Source organism: Thunnus maccoyii, chromosome 20 (assembly GCF_910596095.1).
Source record: "Thunnus maccoyii chromosome 20, fThuMac1.1, whole genome shotgun sequence".
NCBI lineage: Eukaryota > Metazoa > Chordata > Actinopteri > Scombriformes > Scombridae > Thunnus > Thunnus maccoyii.
The window spans coordinates 5931720-5952488 of NC_056552.1; the positions used below are offsets into that span (position 1 = coordinate 5931720).

General features: G+C 38.9%; 1 protein-coding gene across 1 annotated transcript; it reads right to left on the reverse strand.

The window, feature by feature from the left end:
* Positions 1–1044: 1044 nt before the first annotated feature.
* On the reverse strand, positions 1045–19641 carry slc16a5a (solute carrier family 16 member 5a). The gene is made up of 5 exons (XM_042396284.1): positions 19374–19641; positions 12156–12625; positions 7316–7459; positions 5160–5999; positions 1045–2824 (listed from the first exon to the last, which is right to left on the reverse strand). Exons 2-5 carry the CDS (start codon positions 12520–12522, stop codon positions 2553–2555), a joined length of 1623 nt encoding a protein of 540 aa, XP_042252218.1. The 5' UTR covers positions 12523–12625; positions 19374–19641; the 3' UTR covers positions 1045–2552.
* Positions 19642–20769: the final 1128 nt, after the last annotated feature.

Consider the following 20769-nt stretch of genomic DNA (forward strand, 5'->3'; position numbering starts at 1 on the left):
GAATTGATCTACTACGGAGCTGCAACGATTAGTCGATTAATCAGTCGGCAGATTTTGCCAACTATTCTGATAATCGATTAATCATTTTGAATATTTTTTTAAGAAAAAAAATGCTAAAATTCTCTCGTTCCAGCTTCTTACATTCAATTCTTTGTATAATTACATTTGCACATTATATGTACTGTGTATAGTGTGAACTATACACAGTACATTCTCAGTCAATATCTTAATATCGTGTCATGGCTTCAGAGACCGAGGTGCAGATTTACAGATTACCACCACTGACGTATGTATTCTATATATCGTATTTTCACTTTATTTTATCTTATGTTTAGTAATATTATCAAGTGGGTTTCATTTTCCATCTTATGTACATTGATATGTTTTTATGTCTTTTTTGGTGTAAAGCACTTTATTATTATTGTTTATTTATTTATATATATACTTTTTTTTTTTTAAACTCTAACAGCACTTTTCACCCACTTAAAATATTTATGATCACCTGTCTTTTGTGGTACTTGATGGACTGTTGGTCGGGACAAAACAAGACATTTTACGTTGCATCTCGGCCTTTGGGAAACAGCAATCAACATTTTTCACCATTTTCTGACATTTTATAGACCAACCGACTAATCAATTAATCAAGAAAATAATCGACAGATTACTTGATAATGAAGATAATTGTTAGTTGCAGCCCCTAACCTACTAACAAGTATTGTGTGTGTATCCAAAGCTTGATATAGCTTATTCCTCTGTGCCTTAGAGCTCCATTGTTGTCCAAAAACTGATAAAAACACATCAATGAGCAGCACTGTTGCACTTGATTACCATGAAAACACACACTGTAGCTTATTTTGACTTTTTAAAATCTTCTTCTGTTTTAGTATATTTGAAAATGTAACATGTCAATGTCACCTCAGTTTAACACAGTAAATTTATATTAAAAATACACAATCAATGCAAATCGATTGTCCTGTGTATTAATCCGCTACTGAAAATAGTCCCCAACAAAAAAACTACAGCTGTTTTAGGCTTTTTTTAAAAAAAAATGGAAAGTATAAGTTTGTGACCCATTTTAGAAAGATTTTGCAACAGGAACCAGCAGGCTTGTACCTGAGCGCCACATACGGGGTAGGGAAGGTGAAAAGTTCAGAGACACTGGGGCCTCAGACTTTAAGGGGCAGGAAAACTCCCCTGCAAACGAGGTATCAGGTATGACGTTGAATCTCTATCAGCTGATAATCAAACAGCACCAAATAATGAAGATGCTGTGCTTTAACCTTTAATTTAATCTTTTCACAACTTTTAAGCGTAGGCAGAGACAGTACCCTTAACATTTGGATCCAGTCACGACAAGCCCTGTGAAATGTGTGTTTATCAGCTTGTATGGTTCACGATGCTGGTGGAACATTTTGTGTACGTGCTGCAAAGAGCTGTCAAATCAGGTCAGCGCAGGCGGCATGTGCTATTTTGTGTGAGGATCTGGTGATTATTACCTAATCTTGAGGTACGGAGTTGAAGAGGTGCCCTGTGTCAAAATACAGTTTATCATTTCAAACAATATTGTGCTTACCAGGTATATATTCCTAAATAAATTTAAATAAAACTACTACAAAGTAATTGTGCACACTACAAACCTGGATCCAGTTATGTTCCAGGATAGCAGTACTGGTTGGTATAATTGTAACAGCATTTTTCAGTGTTTTCTGGCATCATAGAGATAAAAAAACTTCTTCGACTATACAAGAATAATCGTTAGTTGCAGCCTTAGTGTAGTCAGCTGTGTTAGCACTGCGCGGTTCCTGATACACACTTACTCCAGCCATGCTAACACATAGTTTGGTCTTTTGAGATTTGTTGACAATAAGAAAAGCCTAGAAGAATAACACCATTCTTATCATTTAACTCTTGATAATCTGGAAGCCAATGCTTATTCTCACTTTGCTTTCATTACTTTGATTTCACCCGCTGATATTACTGCTCAATGTGCTTGTTATTTCATCACGACCACTGCTGTAGAAATATGACTGGCTTATGTTGTTCTGGGTGTAGCTTTTCCTCGTCTGTAAGCTCACCATATACTGATAAATCATCAAAAACTATGACTTTAGCAAACATCTAGAAAGGATTTTGTGAGATTTCCTCAACAAAGGATCGTGTTTGCAGCTTGATAGAGTGAGATATCTCATGTATGATAGATTGTGTGATCACATAGATAAGATCAGCAGCATATTACAATAAACAGTACAATCACATTGTAGTTGTAAGTGCACATCTGTTCATTTTGGTATATAGGATCAAGTGTTTAAACTGGGTCAAACAGAGCAAATTATTCGTAGTATTTGTTTTGACTTTTATGGCGTACCAGATGGTAACGGTTCATCACATGGAGACAGTTTAGACCAAATCGGGTGTGCTGTCAACCACAGAAGAGTCAATTTTGAACATCTGGCACACCGAGCGAGCTGGTGCAAACATTAGGAATTATTTGCAGACCTGTCAGACCCAGAGTGTGATGTGTGTTAAGGGTGACACACAGTGTGTAAGCAGGTTCAGAGGCTGGTGATATACTCTGCCCCGTTCGCCGAGGCCTTGTCTTTGTCTCCCTCTGTGGGCACGCTGCTGTACTGGCAGCCAGGGGCGACGTCGACAGCAGGTCTCGCTGGGTCGGGCAGTGCGGAGGGTTGACCTTGCTTGGATGACTTCTTGTCCCTTTTATCCAGCCAGCAAAATGACACCATGAGAAACACGGCAGATGAGGCAACAACGGCGCTGCAGGCAAAGAAGACATGGAAGTACTGGCCTGTTCTGTCAACCAGGGCTCCTGCAACAACAAGAAAAATCATCAATAACGTCAACATTTTAGGGTTTATCTGTTTGGATGACACTTTATTTTACAGGCCTCATATTTCCCTGTAATTTATTAGAAAGGAACTAATATCTGACTGTAAAATTCAACTGAAACTTTGTGGAAAAGACACATTATTGGGCACTAATTATAGGAAAAATTGAGACAGTGATGATTGGTACATTGGAAAATAATTAATTCCAATTAATTGCAAGTGTAATCTAGACCAGTGGTTCCCAATCAGGAGGTCAAGACCCCAGTAAGGGGTTGCAAGACAAAAATTTAGAGGTCAAAAAAGTGAAAAATTATCCAAATAAAACAAGGAAGGAAAAAACAAGTCACAGCTGGTGCAACCATTGAAGAAGGGTCGCAGGGACGCATTCCTTCAGTTTAAGGGGTCACAAGCCAAAACATTTTGTGACCACAGACTTTAAGTCCTTTAGCAGGTCAGTGGAACATATTTGTCATTTTGCTCTATTTCTGATTCATTCTGTACACTCATCTATTGCAAGTCCGTCCGTCCTGGAAGAGGGATCCCTCCTCTGTTGCTCTTCCTGAGGTTTCTTCCATTTTTTCCAATTTAAAGGGTTTTTTTCCCCAAGGATCGAGGATGTTGTATTGCTGTACAGATTGTAAAGCCCACTGAGGCAAATTTGTGATTTGTGATATTTGGCTATAAAAATAAAATTGACTTGACTCAAACATGCAAAAATGTGAAATTTGTCTACAAGAAAATATACAATGCAACAAATGTGAAGAATAAAGTTTCTAAATAACAATGAATAAAGATTTACTTTAGTTTAAATAGAGCAGGTCTTTCAAGGAAACTATAAACTCAACTCAAACGACTGTCTGAACCGTCTCTATTTTCCCTATAATGAGTACCAAATTACAGTAATTTTCAGTAAACCTCCTAGAAAATGACAACCATGTAAAATAAACAATAAGAAAATTACCCCTTTTTAAATATGATTTATTCAGATGATTATAAGCAGTTAAGCTCCAAAAGCAACTCATCTGCGTGCTATATTGATAACCCAGCCCTTTTTTAAATTATATAAATACTGTGGGAAGCAAACTGGGTCACTGACTGCGTGTGTAAAGCAACTCTGTTGGGACTTCTCACTGTGTCCGGTTATATACCCTCACATTAACGGGGGAAGCATACCTGTCATCTGAGACAGAAGCAGCCCTGAGAGAGAGCCTCTGCCCTTTCAACCACTCTGCTGCCGCTAACCTCCGCTCCTCCAAAATGGAGCACAGACTGGCTTCTTTTGTTCTCTGTGCAGCGGCCAGATTGACTGAGAGCAAGCTGTTATTTACTGCAACCGCCTGGAGCAGGAGTGGCTGAACCTTCTATTCCTGTAGTTCTGCCATTCAAATTCACACAAGCAGAATCAGCGCCCCACAGCACACGAAAACATATGTGCAGGGCAGACTCCCCTGACTACACGTGTGTGTTTTGCACAATTTTGCACTGTTTTTGAGTCTATTTCAATGTTCTTCTCTGATTTATAGTCTATGGTAGATTTCGACAGAAAAGACGGACATGCAGCAAGAGGTCACGCCAACGATACTGATACTGGTACATTTTGTTCTAACAAGCCTTTTCCACTACGGGGACTAACCAACCCGCAACTGAACTTACCGAACCTCCCAGTAACAGACTGCTAACAGTTCTAAGAAAGTTTCTCCTGTTCAGGATGTTTGATTTGTTAATCAGAGGAAAAGAGGGCGAGCTTTATCTCCTCTCTGGCTGTGTTTATTCTAAGCCAGCTATGAGTATGAAGTGTGATCAAATTACAATGTGATGCACAAGAGGAAAAGAGGAGCTGCTCACAACTGCAAAACATAAAAATAAATTGTAGATGGTAGTGAGGCAACTTGAAGAATCTTTAGGAAAATGTTAATTGTTTAATTGGCAGTCGTGTAACATTGTCCATCTGTGCATGTACTGCCTCATTTACAGTATACTATGACAATTAGTGTATACTGTAGTGAAATCTGTATATTATGACTATGTTGTATGGGACTGTGTTTTAGGGGTCCCACCCACTAAGGTTATTTTTACCTCCAGGGCAGCTTCTCCATGAATAAAACAGTTTACACCTAAAAGTTCAATCTGCCTGAAGCCTGTAAAACCACACTGAGGCAGTTTCCATCTAGTATATCATCAAAAAACATTTTTTATTATAATGTGATTATATATTATACAATTATAATGTATAACTGTGTCCTACATTATCTACATTATCACCATATCTTTCCTCTCAATCTCTTGCTCTCCTCGCTCTCTGTGTGTTTACTTTACCTGCCAGTGGAGGCCCGATGAGCAGTGTGACGCTCTCCATTATAGCGATTAGACCCAGAGCTGAGGGGAAGCGGCTCATCTCCACTGTATCCATGAGTACAGTGAACATCAGGGATCCCACAACACTCATGGATAGCCCGTAGATCGTCACATAACTCAGCAGTACAGAGAAACTGGGCCCGATGCAGCAGATACTGTTACTGAGCCCATTGACCAACAAAGCCGAGGCAAATACATAGATGTGTCGCCCTTTGAACCAGGGCATGTTGAACATGATGCCGAATGGCGGTCGCACCACAATGTTAACAATGCCCAGGATGGAGAGCAGCATCGCGGCCCGGCCCTGCTCCATGTCGTGGGCTGTGGCGTAGGGAACCAGATACACCAGGGGCACCACAAACCCAAGCATCATCCAGGTGATGCCTATAGCGAACACACGGTAACGTGAGTTGTTGCGGAGCTGATCAAAGGCCATGTGTTTGCTGAGGGAAGCCGCCAGGCAGCTCCATATCGTCCTCACCCTTCCTTTCCCCTTCTTCACACTCTCCACCTCTGGCGGAGGGGGTCCGTGGTTCATCAGGGGTTGGCCTCGACGTTTGGGGGCCTGGAGGGGCCTCATCACCGCTCCGCACACGCAGCAGTTAAGCAGGACCGCCCCCAAAACAAGAAAGCTTCCCCTCCAGCCCAGCTCTGTGTGGAGGTAGTTACCCAGGAAAGGGAGAGTGCACAGGCCCAGCGCGGTGCCTGTGGAGGACATGGCGTTGGCAAACACACGTCGACGCACAAAGTAGTGCCCAAGGATTGTCACAGCTGGCTGGAAGCTGAAGCAGAAACCAAGTCCTGTAACGAAGAAGACTATGAGTTTCATCATCACATGCAGTATCGTGTTAACTGATTTAGAAAATTATGTGTAGAATAGTTGTGCGGTAGTTATATAGATGTGTAATTTTCAGACTAATCCTTCACAGCCCAATATGAAGTAGTCTGTTCAACGCTGTACTTCTAGTAGGTTGACCAACTGTCAATGAGAGGAGTCTTAGTCGACCAAGTTTTCATTGGTCGGTTAGTTGCAGGAAAAGAAACCCCTCAAACTCAATTTGGGAGCTGCCACTAGTCAAAATTAGGTAAAAACTTAATATACGGCAGGAAAGTGTATAAAACCCTAGAAGACACATGGCAATGTAACTTCATCACTCAGTCAGTGACCCCGTCCGCTGTAATAACAGCTGGGAAACCGCCTAAAATGATAGACGGGAGGATTTAATTAAACTAACTGACCAACAGGACTGAGAAAAGGTAACTCAGTCTCCTTGCAGGTTGTTGCAACACATTCAGAATCGTTAACTTTTGCCTTTAGCCTTTTGCCGTTAGCATTGTCGTTAACGTTTGGCTCACTTTGTGTGTGCGCTTGTTAAATTTATATCTTAACATATTTTAATATATTTTTTGTTAACAATATTATTTATAACATCTTTCTCAACCCTGGAACTAAAACCATTTTCTGATGCCCCACAAAATATATATTTAAATAATTAAATCAATATCATAAACATGCAATGACTAGTCAACTAATGGCTTGAACTAACGACTATTAGTCAAATAGGAAAATCTTTGGTCAGGGGTATCCATGATTTCTAGGATGTAGTGAATCTGGTTTATTGTATTACAATTTGGGTTTTATTTTCGCACTTTTTGGCTATGATTCCTGGCTAAAATTATATGATTGTTCTCACCAAGTAAAGAACTGATGATGTCCAAAACTACAAAAATGAGACCCAGATTGTAATAAAACTAGAAATCACTTTTAAAATTTTGATTTAATTGATTTTTCTGGTCAATTGGAGGCTGAGTTGCACAATAATCTGAAAAACTCTTCATATTATCGCTTTATAAAGCTGTTATTACTATTGTGTTAGCTAATAATTGTCTGTCTACATGAGTTGCAACATTAGCTTTCATTCATTCACTGTCTCTGTTTTGGTCTCCACCAACTCCTGAGAAAGAAATCTCTCCTCAGCTGATGGATCCACTTTCTTCACCAGCTAGTTGCTAAATTTGCCTGCTGCTCTCTGTTGGGTAGGAAGTGCACAGTTGTGTGTAACCACAGTCATCAAGCGTCAGCTGGTACAATAAATCTTTGTTGGATGTTTGCTGACCTGTAATAACCCCCGCGGTGATGTAGAGCTCGGTGATGGACTGGGTAAATGAGCTGGCAGCCATTCCAAGTCCACTCAGGACTCCACCCAACATGACTGTCGCCCGGCAACCAAGTCTGTCCACCAACACGCTACAAAAGGGACCTGTGGATGAAATGTAATGCTCTTAGTTTAATGCATACTGGAGGTGAAATGAGCAAAGGCTTATGCTCGCAGAGGCGAGGTCATTTTCTTAATCCTGCAACGTGTTTCACATAACTTGTGCTAGGCGGTAATCCGTACCGTCTGAATGACCTTTTTAAGTACTAAAAGCTGAAAATATGCTCTCTCACTTAGTCCTTTACACTATACATTATGGTATGAAAGACCAATGTGTGCACATGGTGTGTACCTGAAGTTGCTCTTGTTTGAGTCTGTGCTGCAGCTTTTTATTGACCCATCAAACTGTCAATATATTCTCAAGATGACGTAACGTTTCAGGACACAATTAATGCTACAGAACAAATTTTCCCACCATCTAATTACTTAACTATCTTAAATACTGGCAATGAATAACTTTTACCGGAGGAGGAAGTTTCACTTTGTGTATTCTAAAGGTTCGACACTAAATACAGTGGTGTATATTGGTTAAAGGTTGCTACGAAAGGGTAGTAAATTCAACACATTCTTGCTTTGTTGTTCAGCAACAGGGCTGCAGTGTACTGATGGGGATAATATTGAGACTTATATGAGCTTATGTAAGCCAAACACACAGGTGTCAAAGAGCTTGAAGCATTAATCAAAGTGTTTGAACCCTAACATTTGCAATTTTTCACTTAAATGTCCCCTTAAGTAGCTTCAACGCCAGATAAAACATGTTCTGCACACAGTTTAAAACATCACAATTATACTATCCTTTATCGGCTTGTTTTTGGTTATTACCTTGAGGTCAGCTCTATGCAGATATAACATTAGTTTCAATTGATAAGCTGAATCGATTCTTCACACTGGACACTATCACTTCCGGACATTCGCAGATGTCTTTTGTGAACTGTGAGCAGCTGAACGAAGATAAACCTGAGATTATTGTCATATTTCCGTAAGCTCAGGGGAAATTTCTAAGATCAAAGCATTCCTGTCTCCAAAAACACCCTGAGAACTGAGTACAATACTCACATCTCTCCCCCACACTGTTGAAACTGTCTATACTCCTAAAGTGGTAGAAAAGTCCCTCCACATATCTCTAGTTTGTTCAAAATACAGCTGCCTAAAGATAAGTCTTGTGTTATTCTATATTTTTCTTATTGTCAAAAAAATCGCATGAAAAGACCAAAACCGACAATGTGTTAGTCTGTCTTTCAATACTTTACAACTTTCCTACGCTGTCTGTTGCACTCAAGTCCAATAATTCCTACTGAAATCTATGTAAATCTTTGAAAATGGGTCACAAGTATATCGATTTATTTTTTTAAGGCTCATAAATGTCCTAAAACTTGTAGTTTGTAGCAAATGTTACTTAAACAGGAGTAAATAGTGCATTTATTGGGGACTATTTTCAACACACAGTTTAATACATATTTGGTGCTCCTGTGAGTATTTACATCAGCAGGATGTAGGATGTAAACCTCTGCACCCCTTTAGTGACTACCTGTGACTTTTTGGCATTCCGATTTTTCATTTAAAATTGCACAAACAAATTTTATAGGCCAACTTTTATGCAATAATTTGTTGTGCCTTTTAGAGATCATGATCTTTCAAACTGTTCATAATTTATCATTTTGATTAGAGCTGCAAAGAGTAGTTGATGAATCATTTAGAGGTATTTTTAAAGAAAAAAATTATCTTTTTTCTGGTTTATTTGACAGTAAACTGGATATCTTCGGATTGTGGACTGTTGGTCGAGACAAAACAAGACATTTGAGCATGTCAGCTCAGGCTTTGAGAAACAGAGATCAACATTTTTCACCATTTTTTACTATTTTAGGCCAATCGACTAATCGATTAATCAAGAAAATAGTCAAAGTTGGCTGGGACAGTAGTGCTGTTCCTGAAGCCCACAGCAGGACAGTTCTAGCATCTTTCTCTTAATCTGTTTAACGGACGACACCTGAGAGTAAACATCAAAATCCTTTCAGAAATATTTCCACATATACTGTAAATAAAATATTTACCCAAAGTTGATAATCAAACTGAATCGTCATTTCATTTTCACTTCATCATATTTATCACTGGGAAAAATCAGAGATGTGTGCAGCCGTTTGTTTACATACATAACTGATCTGTTCCACATACGATACAAAAAACTAAAGGAAACAGAGATCCAGGCAGTGTAAACATAGCCTGGAGCTGTGTTTTCAAAGGGAGTTGAAGTTTGACAGCATTGCAAAGTCACAGACCAGTAATAAGTGTTTTTGTCTAACGTAACCTAATCTTTTGATTAAAAAGAAAAGAGGGTGCAGTAGGTTATTTTTCATACATTTGGAAAGTTAGTGAACAACAACCAGAGAGCTGCGGTTCAACTTGAAGTGGAGGGGAGGTGGAAAGAGGAGGGAGGAACATTATCAAACCAATCTGATAAGATAGAGACGTTGCAGAATGCTGCATGACTTTGACCCACTTCACTTTTGTTTTTACATTGAAAGAATAACTGTTGATTTTCCACTTTAAAACTGACAGCAAGTGTTTGGATTAACATCTCAAAAACCCTGTCTCTGATCCCTGTGATATATTATATCAGTCTCATGGACTGAGTTGCATGGCCAGACTAACAACATCTCCTTACTCTTTTTGACTAGTTTAGACAGGAAATTAACAAACCTCTTACATGCACTAAATACAATATTCAGGATGCAACATCATAAAATCATAAACACAAAACTGGTATAGCAGCCAGACATGCACCTCGATCCTGTATATTGACTTTTACACAGAACACACTACTTCCCTCTTTCATGACTGTTAAATAATGTTGATAAGACTGCGTCATAGAGGAAGGAAGACCACATTACTGACAGTAAAGATAGACCGTTTGTGAACCACACTGAAGGCACGTGCACCCTAACCCTAACCCATGAGAGGATAAAGACGTCTTTATGATCATCGGATTCTGACATTTGTGTGAATAATACACAAGAGATGAAAACATCCGAAAGAGCCCTAACTGAAATCTTAAAGTCTCATAATTTCCTACATAAAACCATAAAAATATCTATTATAGTACTATGGGAGTATACATACAGATACATATATAATATAAGTACTGAACACTTTATTTTAAATCCACCTATTTAGCATTTATAAGAGTTACATAAAGATGTTTTTTAACACACTTACATGTAGTTGTAAGTACATTTAAGTGTAATGTATTTAATGTATTTGTCAACAACAATACCTCATCCTGTGGGCCCCTACAAGTGGTGTATAAACAGATAATGAATGATGTGTAAGAGAAGATGGCTGCTGCATGTTTTCTTTTTAAAGTATTGAATAAAGTCAATCAATCAATCGATGATAAGATTGTAAAACAGTTGTAATAATATAAAAAACATAAATTGCAGACAAATACTGTAGATTAATAAACACTTGAAATGCCCTTATATCGGTTTATAACAGCATTATGGTGTGTTATGAACATTTGTTAAATGTTTATATACTGCTTATAAATGCTCAACAGGAAGACTGAAAATAAAGTGTAACCGTGTGACTTTCGTAACAGCGTCTACAGCAGTCATAAGTGGTAGTTATGTTGTAATGGTAAATGCTAAAACACAGCTCAACAATAGCACAAGTAATGAAGGGTCATAAAGTCAGTGGCTCGGTGGTCAGAAAACTCAATAATGTAGGTAACCAGACATATCTATGAAAGGTTTACTAACATTAACATAAGCTTCCGGTCATACAGACCAAGAAAGGCTGATTCCAGCTTCTCAAATGTGAAGTTTTCTGGTTTCTTCAGTCTTCTATGACAATAAACTGAAAATCTTTGGGTTGTGGATTGTTGGTCGGGACAAAACAAGACTTTAAGGTTGCATCTAAGGCTTTAGGAAACAGTGATTGGCAATTTTTTTTATCATTTTCTGACATTTTAGGCCAAACAACATTGCTAACATTAGCATAAGCTTCTGGTCATACTAGACCAAGTCAGGCTGCAGCAGCAAAACCCCCTGAGTCTATTAATTTAAGCTAGAGTGCATTTAATTTCTTATGAGTGCAAATTACATTTGAAAAAGAATTAATGTGCCGTGTTATGTTTTTGAAGTTACATGAAGTCACTTTAAAATCTTGGATTATTATTAATTTTATAACCATATTCTGTATGTGTCGATTACTCAAAGTCACTCAGGGCTGTGGGGAAGAAGCAGGCAACACTTTCTCATGAAATAATCTGCTTTAAATCAACACCAAAACAGCAAGACAGTAAAACAAACCCAACCTCCCTCTGTCAGGGTTCTTCACAATGCAAAACCAGCAGGTAGAAACTCAAATTACCTCCAGATCAGGGGGCATTAACGGGCATCTTTTACACCTTGTAATACTCATAGTATTGTAATTGATAATGAAATAATATCTTCAATCATCTGAGTCAAATAAAGTGGAGAGTTTTCCTGTTCAGCTGCAGTGCAAGAATTGAAAAAAGAGGGAATTTGGCACTAAAAACTAAAAAAGACTGTAACACAAGGGTCAATAAGAACATGAGGGATGATTACAGCAAGAAAAACGTGCTCATTTAAGTGTATGACTTGTTTTAGGACACACTTGAACTCATTTGATGTAATCGGTGCAGTAATTGAGGTCACACATTAAATAAATAGAGAACTAACTAAATAGAGACCTAGTTCTTTTCCTGGTCTGCCCGTCTTACCTCCAGCATGAAGCGCTGACGTCATGATGGAGGGCACCCAGGAGGTTTCACTGTTGGAGGCGTGGAACTCATTCTGCAAGTCTGTGTAGAAGATTCCCACACAGGAGGGGAACGCCAGGGTCAAAGCCAGGACTATGATAGTGGCAACCAGCACCACCCACCCCCAGCCCCCATCAGGAGCTGTTACTGCTCCCGTTACAGCCACAGAGTCTCTGTTTTCACCTCCCTGGCCCCCTTCCTCCAACTCACAGTCGATGGCCTCTTGAACTTTATCGTGCTCCATGCCGTTGGCGCGCTCACGGACCATGGAGGCCTCCGAGTGGAGGCAGTGATCACTCGTCCCTCTGATTCCATTTCTCTGAGTCATTTTCTGCTTGGCAGGTCAGGCGAGGCTCCTGTGTTAGCTCTGCAGGGTGTGTAATGACTCCTGCTGTCCATGTCACTATAACTGCTGCGACCTTTAAGCACACCTGGAACGACAACATTAGAGGTTCTGAGTGTAATATCTTAACAAAACCTGGATGGATTGGCATGAAATTTGGTAAAAATATTCAGGGTCAATTAATAACTTTGGTGTTCACCTGACTTATCACCATGCCACCAACATCAGGTCATATTATAGCCTCAGATGTACTTTGTGTTCAGCGCTTATTAGCACATTTAGGATGCTAACACACTAAACTAAAATGGTGAACATGGTGAACATAAAACCTGTTAAATATCAACACTGGATCACAAGTTGTTCTTTATACTACTTCAAAGAGTTGCTGTAGTTTTGACCTCTTCAAATATCAGTATGTCAGCATTGTCCTTGTGAGCATATTAGCATGGTGGTGTTTGCATATCTCTAATATCTCTTATCATTGCTATTGCAGATGACAACCCGCTGTACCTCCCACTCCCCGCCCCCTCAATTCTGGTGATCCAAGCTGTTTTAACTCCCTGCTGTGCTGCACTGACGATATAAAATCATGGATGGCAAAAAGCTTCCTGCAGCTAAACCAGAATAAAACTGAAAAATCCTCATTTTTGGCCCTTCAGGCTTTTCCAAAACCACAGTAAACACTCGTGTGCCTCTAAAATTGAATGTTAATGTCCATGCAAGAAATCTCAGCATTATCCCTGATTCTGGTTTAAAATTTGATGAACTAATCATCTCTGTTATCAGCAACAGCTTCTTCCATCTTGGACCACTTACAAAACTAAAACCATTTCTGTCTGTTAAGGATTGGGAAACTTTAGCACATGCTTTTATCTCCTCCCACACTAACTGTTGTAATTCTCTGTACATGGGAAATAATCAGTCACCTGCAGCTGGCTCAAAACAAGGTCTTTCTTCACTGGTTGCCAGTGAAATGCTTTAACCTAAATTTAACTGAGTACTTCATGACCTTGTACTGCACAGCAGGTTGGCTTCTGTCTCTGAATTTAACTATTGCATCTCTCTGATCTTCTGTTTGTTTGTTCCACATGCACATGAGAGTCCAAGCTGTGTTCTCCTCTCTCTTCTCTCTCTATTTTCTCCTCCTGTCCTCTCGTGTCTCTGAGGCATCTCTTGTTGGACCAGCAATATTGAAGGCATTTCCTAAGATTTTAGATCTGGTTTCGCATACCTGCAGGAGTTCAGCCCCACCTCATGTCTCTGTCTCTCTGAACGTCTTTATCCTTCTGTGTCTCCTCTGTGAATAATGTCATTTCTCTTCTCTTGTGTATGTGAACGGTGTGATGTGAGTCTCTCCTGTGTGTGCATGTGTAGTCTGTCATCTTGCCAGGTCTTCATGTTGATAGAGGTCATGTGGTTCAGGTCCTATTCTGTTCTGGTGGTACCTGAGGGCTGCTTGGTGTCATCTTCATGACATTCTTCATATATATTATAAATCCATCATGTTATCCTGTTCAGTGCTGTATTCTGTCATTTATGTTGTATTCTGGGATCCCTCCTCTGTTGCTCTTCCTGAAGTTTCTTCCATTTTATTCCCTGTTAAAGGATTTTTTAGGGACTTTTCTTTATTTGAATTGAGGGTCTAAGAACAGAGGATGTCGTATTGCTGTACAAACTGTAAAGCCCCCTGAGGGAAATTTGTGATTTGTGATATTGAGCTATATAAATAAAGTTGACTTGACTTGACAGTTAGCTTCTCATTATTAGATCCTCCCCCTCGACTGATATTTTTAAAACCTGTCTTAAATCCCATTTCATTTCTTCAGCCTTTTAATATTCATCAGGAAGTCATGAATGGTCACACTGTGTTTTCATTTTATTATTTACTTACTCTCTGTGAAGGATTTGTTCTCTGTGCAATGCTGTTGTGTTTTTAAGATGTAAATCCTCATAACTATGTCTGTGTTTTCATTTAATTGTATTTCTCAGTCTCTGTAAAGCACTTTGGTCAACTTTTGTTGTTTTTTAAATGTGCTCTACAAATAAATTGACTTGACTATTTCTTCAGCCGCTAAACGCTCCACTATGTTTACCAGTTAGTCGCTAACTTTATCTGTCTGCTGTCTGGTGCTGGTCAGATAATGTACAGAGAGCATATCAGGGTTTTTCTGTTACTGAAAACATCTGACTGCTGCAGCTATAAACATGAGGTCGATGAGAGAGGTGGGAGTGAACCCAAAACAGTAAACATTTGGGCCGTAAAACCAAAACAATGAGCTAAAAGACACTAAAATGCTCTGTAAAGCTGAGAGGAAGTGCAGTTTGAGGTGATATCTCTCTACATATGACCCTTTTCACACTTACACATACTAAGTTCAGTCAATGTTATAAAAAAATATTGATCAGGACAGCTTTAATAGAGTTTTAAAGGACGACATTAAGGATGTTCTTCGTATTTCGAGTTTGGAGTCCAAATGCCAAATATCTCACTGGCCTCTGTCTTCAGCCTGAGACAGTCAGCTGGTCAGCAGCCTCATAAACAGGAGTATGTGGAGCTATATAAAAAATAGTGCATGGAACAATGACAGAAATGAGCTCAAGTTAAATTAATTTCTGGGGGAAGTGAGAGTAACAGTGATCTAGCTGACTGGAAACAAAGGCGTGAATGAGGTTTTGTGCATCCTAAAATGAAAAAAATGATCTAATCTTTGATAAAATGACTGCTAGTCTCCTGTGCAGAATGAAAGCCCTGAGGTGCTGCAGCATGCCTCACATATTTCCTGTGTATACTTAAGGACTAAAAACCATCATTTTGGTTCAATCGGCAGTTTAAATTAAAAGAAAGCCAGACGTCAAGGTCTTTGTCTGCAAGTCAGACTGTGAGCGAGTTAACAAAGGAGAGGTCTGGTAGGTTTAAGGACGAATGAAGTATCTGTGTAGATGCGAAGGGAATCTAGCAAGCGTGAGACTGCATGCACTTGTGAAAACGCGAGAATGAATGGCCCTCTGTGCAAATGTTCCAGCAGAGTTTTCCCCAAAGACACTTAATATCATTTCCAAATGCACCGACTACTGAGCAGAGCAACATCCTCTGAGATTATGTTCCTGAAAATATAACTCTTGGCTAATGTTAATGCACTCATCCATTTGCACCACAGTGTGTGGCCAAACATATGAAAATTAAACCATTATGTTATTGTTGAACATGGGAATTTCAGTATTTTATAAATGCTTAAGTGTCTCAATATACAAAAACTCCAAAGAGATCCAAACTGACTACTGGGAAATTCTTACCTTCTGAAACACAAAGTGCTCAGAATACAGACACCTCATTTTACCACAAGTATCAGTGCTGATAACGGTACAGATCTCTGAATCAGTACATTTTTCCTTACTTTAACAACATTACACTGGTGAGCAGTAATATAGCAGCTAATTAGGGTAAAAGAAATGCAATTTATTTTCTTTTGATTACAGTCAAAACATTGCAATGTATTGGGCATTTGATACTGTGAGTAATCACAGTAAAAACAATTATTGTATTATTCTTTCCAGCATTATTACAGATTTACTGTACGTTATATAACTGAAGTATCTCAGATTTGAATACGGAACAGAAACTGAAGCAGTGAAGTAAAACTACAATAGTCATGTTGACTTGCATGAACATAAGATTTACTGTTGTGTAAAAGTCAAACTGCATTATCTATATTTACAGCTATTGAATATTTGTCAAATAACATTAAAGTTTTCAAAAGCAATTTTTATTCAACATCATTTCAAATACTGACTTTTGTATCGATTGCACACATTTTTTATCATTACTTGTGTAATCTTGAGGAAATGACGACTGCTGACTGTTTTTAGGAGGATTATTTACTGTTTGACAACATTTGATAATGGCCATTTTATTTTCACGTACAGTAATAACAGACTTACTACATGATACATTACCTTATTTAATACAGATGTTTTCATTTTGGGTGTTATGTGAGATTTTGAGGCTAATATTAGAAATATACTGTTTTGTGTTAAGAGTTTTGTAAATTGAAACTATGAAAACTGAGCTGAAGCAACAGTAAGATTCTGTAATCTGCTGCTGTAACAAACTCCACTCTTCTAGTTTCAGACTTTCCATTAGATTTTGTAACCTGGCTGCAGGGATTTGCTCCCATTCAGCCACAACAGCATTAGTGAGGTCCAACACTGATGTTGGGAGACGAATGACTGTTGAATGACATTGAAGTTGGTGAATTTCTTCCACACCAAACTGGGAAAACCAGTTCTTTTTGTATAAAATATCATTGTGTTCTATAGTATTAACATCTATCTTGAAATAAGGGGCCTAACCGAAACCTGGGACCAGTTTGTGTGTCTCATGTATCAGCATTACCTCCAAGTCGCAGAGCTAAGCATCTGATTTTCTGAAAAATAAATACCGGTGACCTTTGACAAACCCAGAATCTTGTTAAACAACACTTAAAACTGTTCTGAAAGTGTTACTAAAAACTCTAAAGACTCATATAAACATCTGGATGAAAAAAATATTCCATCTGTTAACCTATTTCCCAAGTTGCACTTTGTTTTCCTCATCCAAACAAAGATGATAGCCCCAGACAGAATATGTTTTCGTCCAGATGGTTAAAAGAATCTGACGAAATTTGGAAATTTAACATGAAATCAGAATATCAAACTGGAAGACAAATTATAAAAAAATCATATTCACAACAGGTTAAAACACAAAGAAATATTCATACAGTCACAAGAGATGTGCAGGCAGAGCCAAAAAACTAAAAAAAAAAAAAAGGCTTATCAAACATCATCATAACAACAACATGTCAACAATCAACTTTCATCTGCTCATCTGTGTAAACCAGAATCTACAAGTTGTTTGAAAAATAGAAAAGTACTAAAAGTTAACTGAGGAATTTCTTATCTGAGGAATAGTTTACAAAATTACTGGGAACTGACTTTCAGATTCTAGTGCCTCTATTAGAAACTGTGTGTCTGAAGTTCTTGAAAATGCAGGTTGAAGCTGCTGAAGGCTCCTGGTTTCATAGTTGTGAATAATGCTAAATGTACTAAAATGATAATTTAAGGAGAGAAAGCTTCTTTTTAAAATAATGAGATAATTAATGATAAATAATTTAAATATAATTACATGCACTCAACAACCTGAAGTTTATTAATTTGGAAAACACTGAGAATGGCAGATCTTGCAAAGGGAGATTCTGGTCTACTCCAGGAAAATAAAAACCTGAAAAACAGCACAAACATTGACAAAACTATGCAAACAGGACAAGGGTATCTACATACTTCTGTCCTTCTGTCCTGTCACTCTCTTCCTCTTCCTCTATTGCTCTTACTGCTGAGTGTGCAACAGATCAGTGAGGGAAAGGCCTCACATACCTGAGCAGTCTGAGCCACAAATACAGCAACAACAGGGGCGGACTTTACCATTAGGTAAGGTTAGCAGCTGCCTGGGGCCCCCAACTAAAAGGCCCCCAACAGCTATAGATTTATTAAGATGTTTAGATATGAAAAACACTGAATTATGTTACTACTCTAACTAGGGCTAGGCGATATGCACAAAATCAAATATCACAATATTTTTGACCAAATACCTCGCTATCGATATTGTGACAATATTGGAGAGACGACAATTGATGCTTTCACAAAATATTTACACAATGAGTCTGTTAAGTTCAGAAAATTATATCACTTTACTGTAATACAGCCTTTAAAACCAGAGAAAGACAACACTTATGCCATATCATAATATTACGATATCCAAAATCTAAGACAATATCTAGTCTCATATCACAAAATCAATATATCAATATATTGATATGTTACCCAGCCCTAATTCTAACTCATTCTACCCTGAAATAACCAACAAAAGTCCCCTAAAGCATTTAAAAAATATGCAACTGTATACTTCTACTTCTACCTCAGAGGAAAACATTGTACTACTACATATACCTGACAGATAAATATTACTGGTAAGAATTAAAAGCTCCACCTTGAACAGATGTTAAGTAAATTTATGTGCATTGTCGTACTAATACCTCTCTTTCACCCTTCACTTTTAAGTAAAAATTTGAAAGCAGTACTTTCACAGTATTTTTACTGTATTAGTAGTTCAACTTAAGAAAAAAGTTTTCTTCCACCATTGCCAATACCAACATTCCCAGTTAGAGAAAGGGTCTGCCTGGGCCCCTCAAATGACTAAATCCGCCTCTGAACAATAGCATCTTGTTTTATTTTCTGTTTCACCTCTGTGCACACTGCACACATGTTTCCTGTTATTCACGTCTAATTGTTCCTGATGGTGGAATCAGTAAGGAAGACTATATTACTCCCTTATTATCAAATAAAAGTGATGCTGAGCCGCTGATCTTTCATGTGGGACAGCCCATGGAGGGATGAGAGCGCCTGTTTTTATATGTCAATAATGGGGTTTGTACACAGGCATAAAACAGCACATAATAAGCATTATCAGCATTAAATATATCTGTACATATCTTCAGCTGCATAAACACGAAGCCCCCTTTTTTACACGTTCACGCACATGTAGCTACTCGAAATTATATCGATTTGTTTACAGCTGAAAAGCCCAAATAAACACGGATATACAGTCCCCATATCACCGGAGCTCCGTAAACAACATCTTCCTAGTCCTTTACCGCTCTAAAAATATTCATAAATGTCCATAAATATTTTATTTCAGCAATTTTTACTTGCCTGATTCGCGCTTTCCGATGAAAACGATTTGAATCTGTAATTTGAGCCTCTTTCGTGAGTCTCTAAGTTTAAAAAATACACTAATCTCTCACCTTTTTTTTTATGATGGTAGTGGTCGTCCAGGCGCGGTCGCTCCTCGATGACTGCCGGAGCAGAGGCGGTGGGTCGGGGGTCTGCTCGTCATGGAACTCCAGCTCACGGTGGGAGGAGACTGGTGAGGCCGGCTGGGAGGGGCGGGATGCGGGCTGTGCTGTGCAGGCCCGAGTCCTGCGGCACCACAATACAGGCAGCCAAGAGGTGCTATCAGGCCTGAGACTCTGCTTAATGAGCCCTAATGGTGGACACTTGTTATTCTGCTGGTCTGTGGTAAGTTAAAGGCAGCTGGTCTCTAACAGCAGCAATACAGTCTGTATGCAGCGGTAGCATGGCTGCATTAACCTCCTGTGGGGCCCTGGGGCCCCGGTGGTGTGGCGTCACTTTTCCCCTAGGTGGAGCCTTCAAATCATAGACTGTAAAAAAATATCCACATATCGATTTTGGGAGCCAGAAGCGACCATATTTGGACGATAGGGTGGAGCTAACTGTAATGCTAGCTGCTAGCTTGGTTAGCAAGGTGCATTACATTCTATAGTTAACTGTGATAATGCTAATGCTAATTTTCGCTAGCAAAAAACAGGCTTAACACCATCAAAACAAAATGTTACAATTAACTTTCATCAACTGAAAACACACTGCAATAGTGACAGCTACAGCTACACCTGTGAATCTGGGGCTACGCCATGGTTATGCTACCTAACCAATGTTGTGGCTGTGGCAGCGACTTGTCAATCACAACGTAGCTATGCCCTAAAGCATACCCTGTTTTATCATCTATTTTATTCTAAATGGGACCATAATTTACAAAATGAGTACAATGATGTATTGAAGAAGACTTGATACTATCATCAGGAAAGTGTTTACTGAGTTAATAAATCAAGTGAGAGGTAGGGTCATTTTCCCATAGACTTCCATACAATCAGACTTCTTTTTGGAGCTAGTGGAGTCGTCCCCTGATAGCCAATAGAGAGAATGCAGGTTTAAGGCACTTCTGCAATGGCTTCACTTTTCAGACCCGGAGCTACCTGCTTGCTTGAAATGGAACTCCTGAGCTCGTGGTTACGACATAGGAAGTCGTGTACACAATAAGCGTTCAAGTGGTTAAGTCGTGAGGACACCGCTGCTAGGAAACATGGATGCCAAAAGACCCCTTGTTCTTCTGTCATTCTTCACTTATTTCCAGGAAATGTTGACTCACTTTGTATTTCAACATCATGTGGAGGAACAAGAAATGAGACAACAAAGGTGACAATTTTTTATATACATATAAATTAACTGATACTCAATGTAGCCTGTAACTCTGGGTGTATAGGGCAAGGGAAAAGATGAGGCCATTGAGAATATCAACACTTTCCTCATACATATTATCCTCAGACAATTACTGAGAAAAAA

What these genes read in the sequence shown, in the direction of transcription:
- slc16a5a (XM_042396284.1), bottom strand. Translation starts at nt 12,522, where the DNA reads ATGACTCAGAGAAATGGAATCAGAGGGACGAGTGATCACTGCCTCCAC. An exon ending in GTCAGCGCTTCATGCTGGAG is followed by an intron (nt 7,460 to 12,155) that starts GTAAGACGGGCA and finishes TTTCATCCACAG; the next exon opens with GTCCCTTTTGTAGCGTGTTG. An exon ending in CACCGCGGGGGTTATTACAG is followed by an intron (nt 6,000 to 7,315) that starts GTCAGCAAACAT and finishes TCTTCGTTACAG; the next exon opens with GACTTGGTTTCTGCTTCAGC.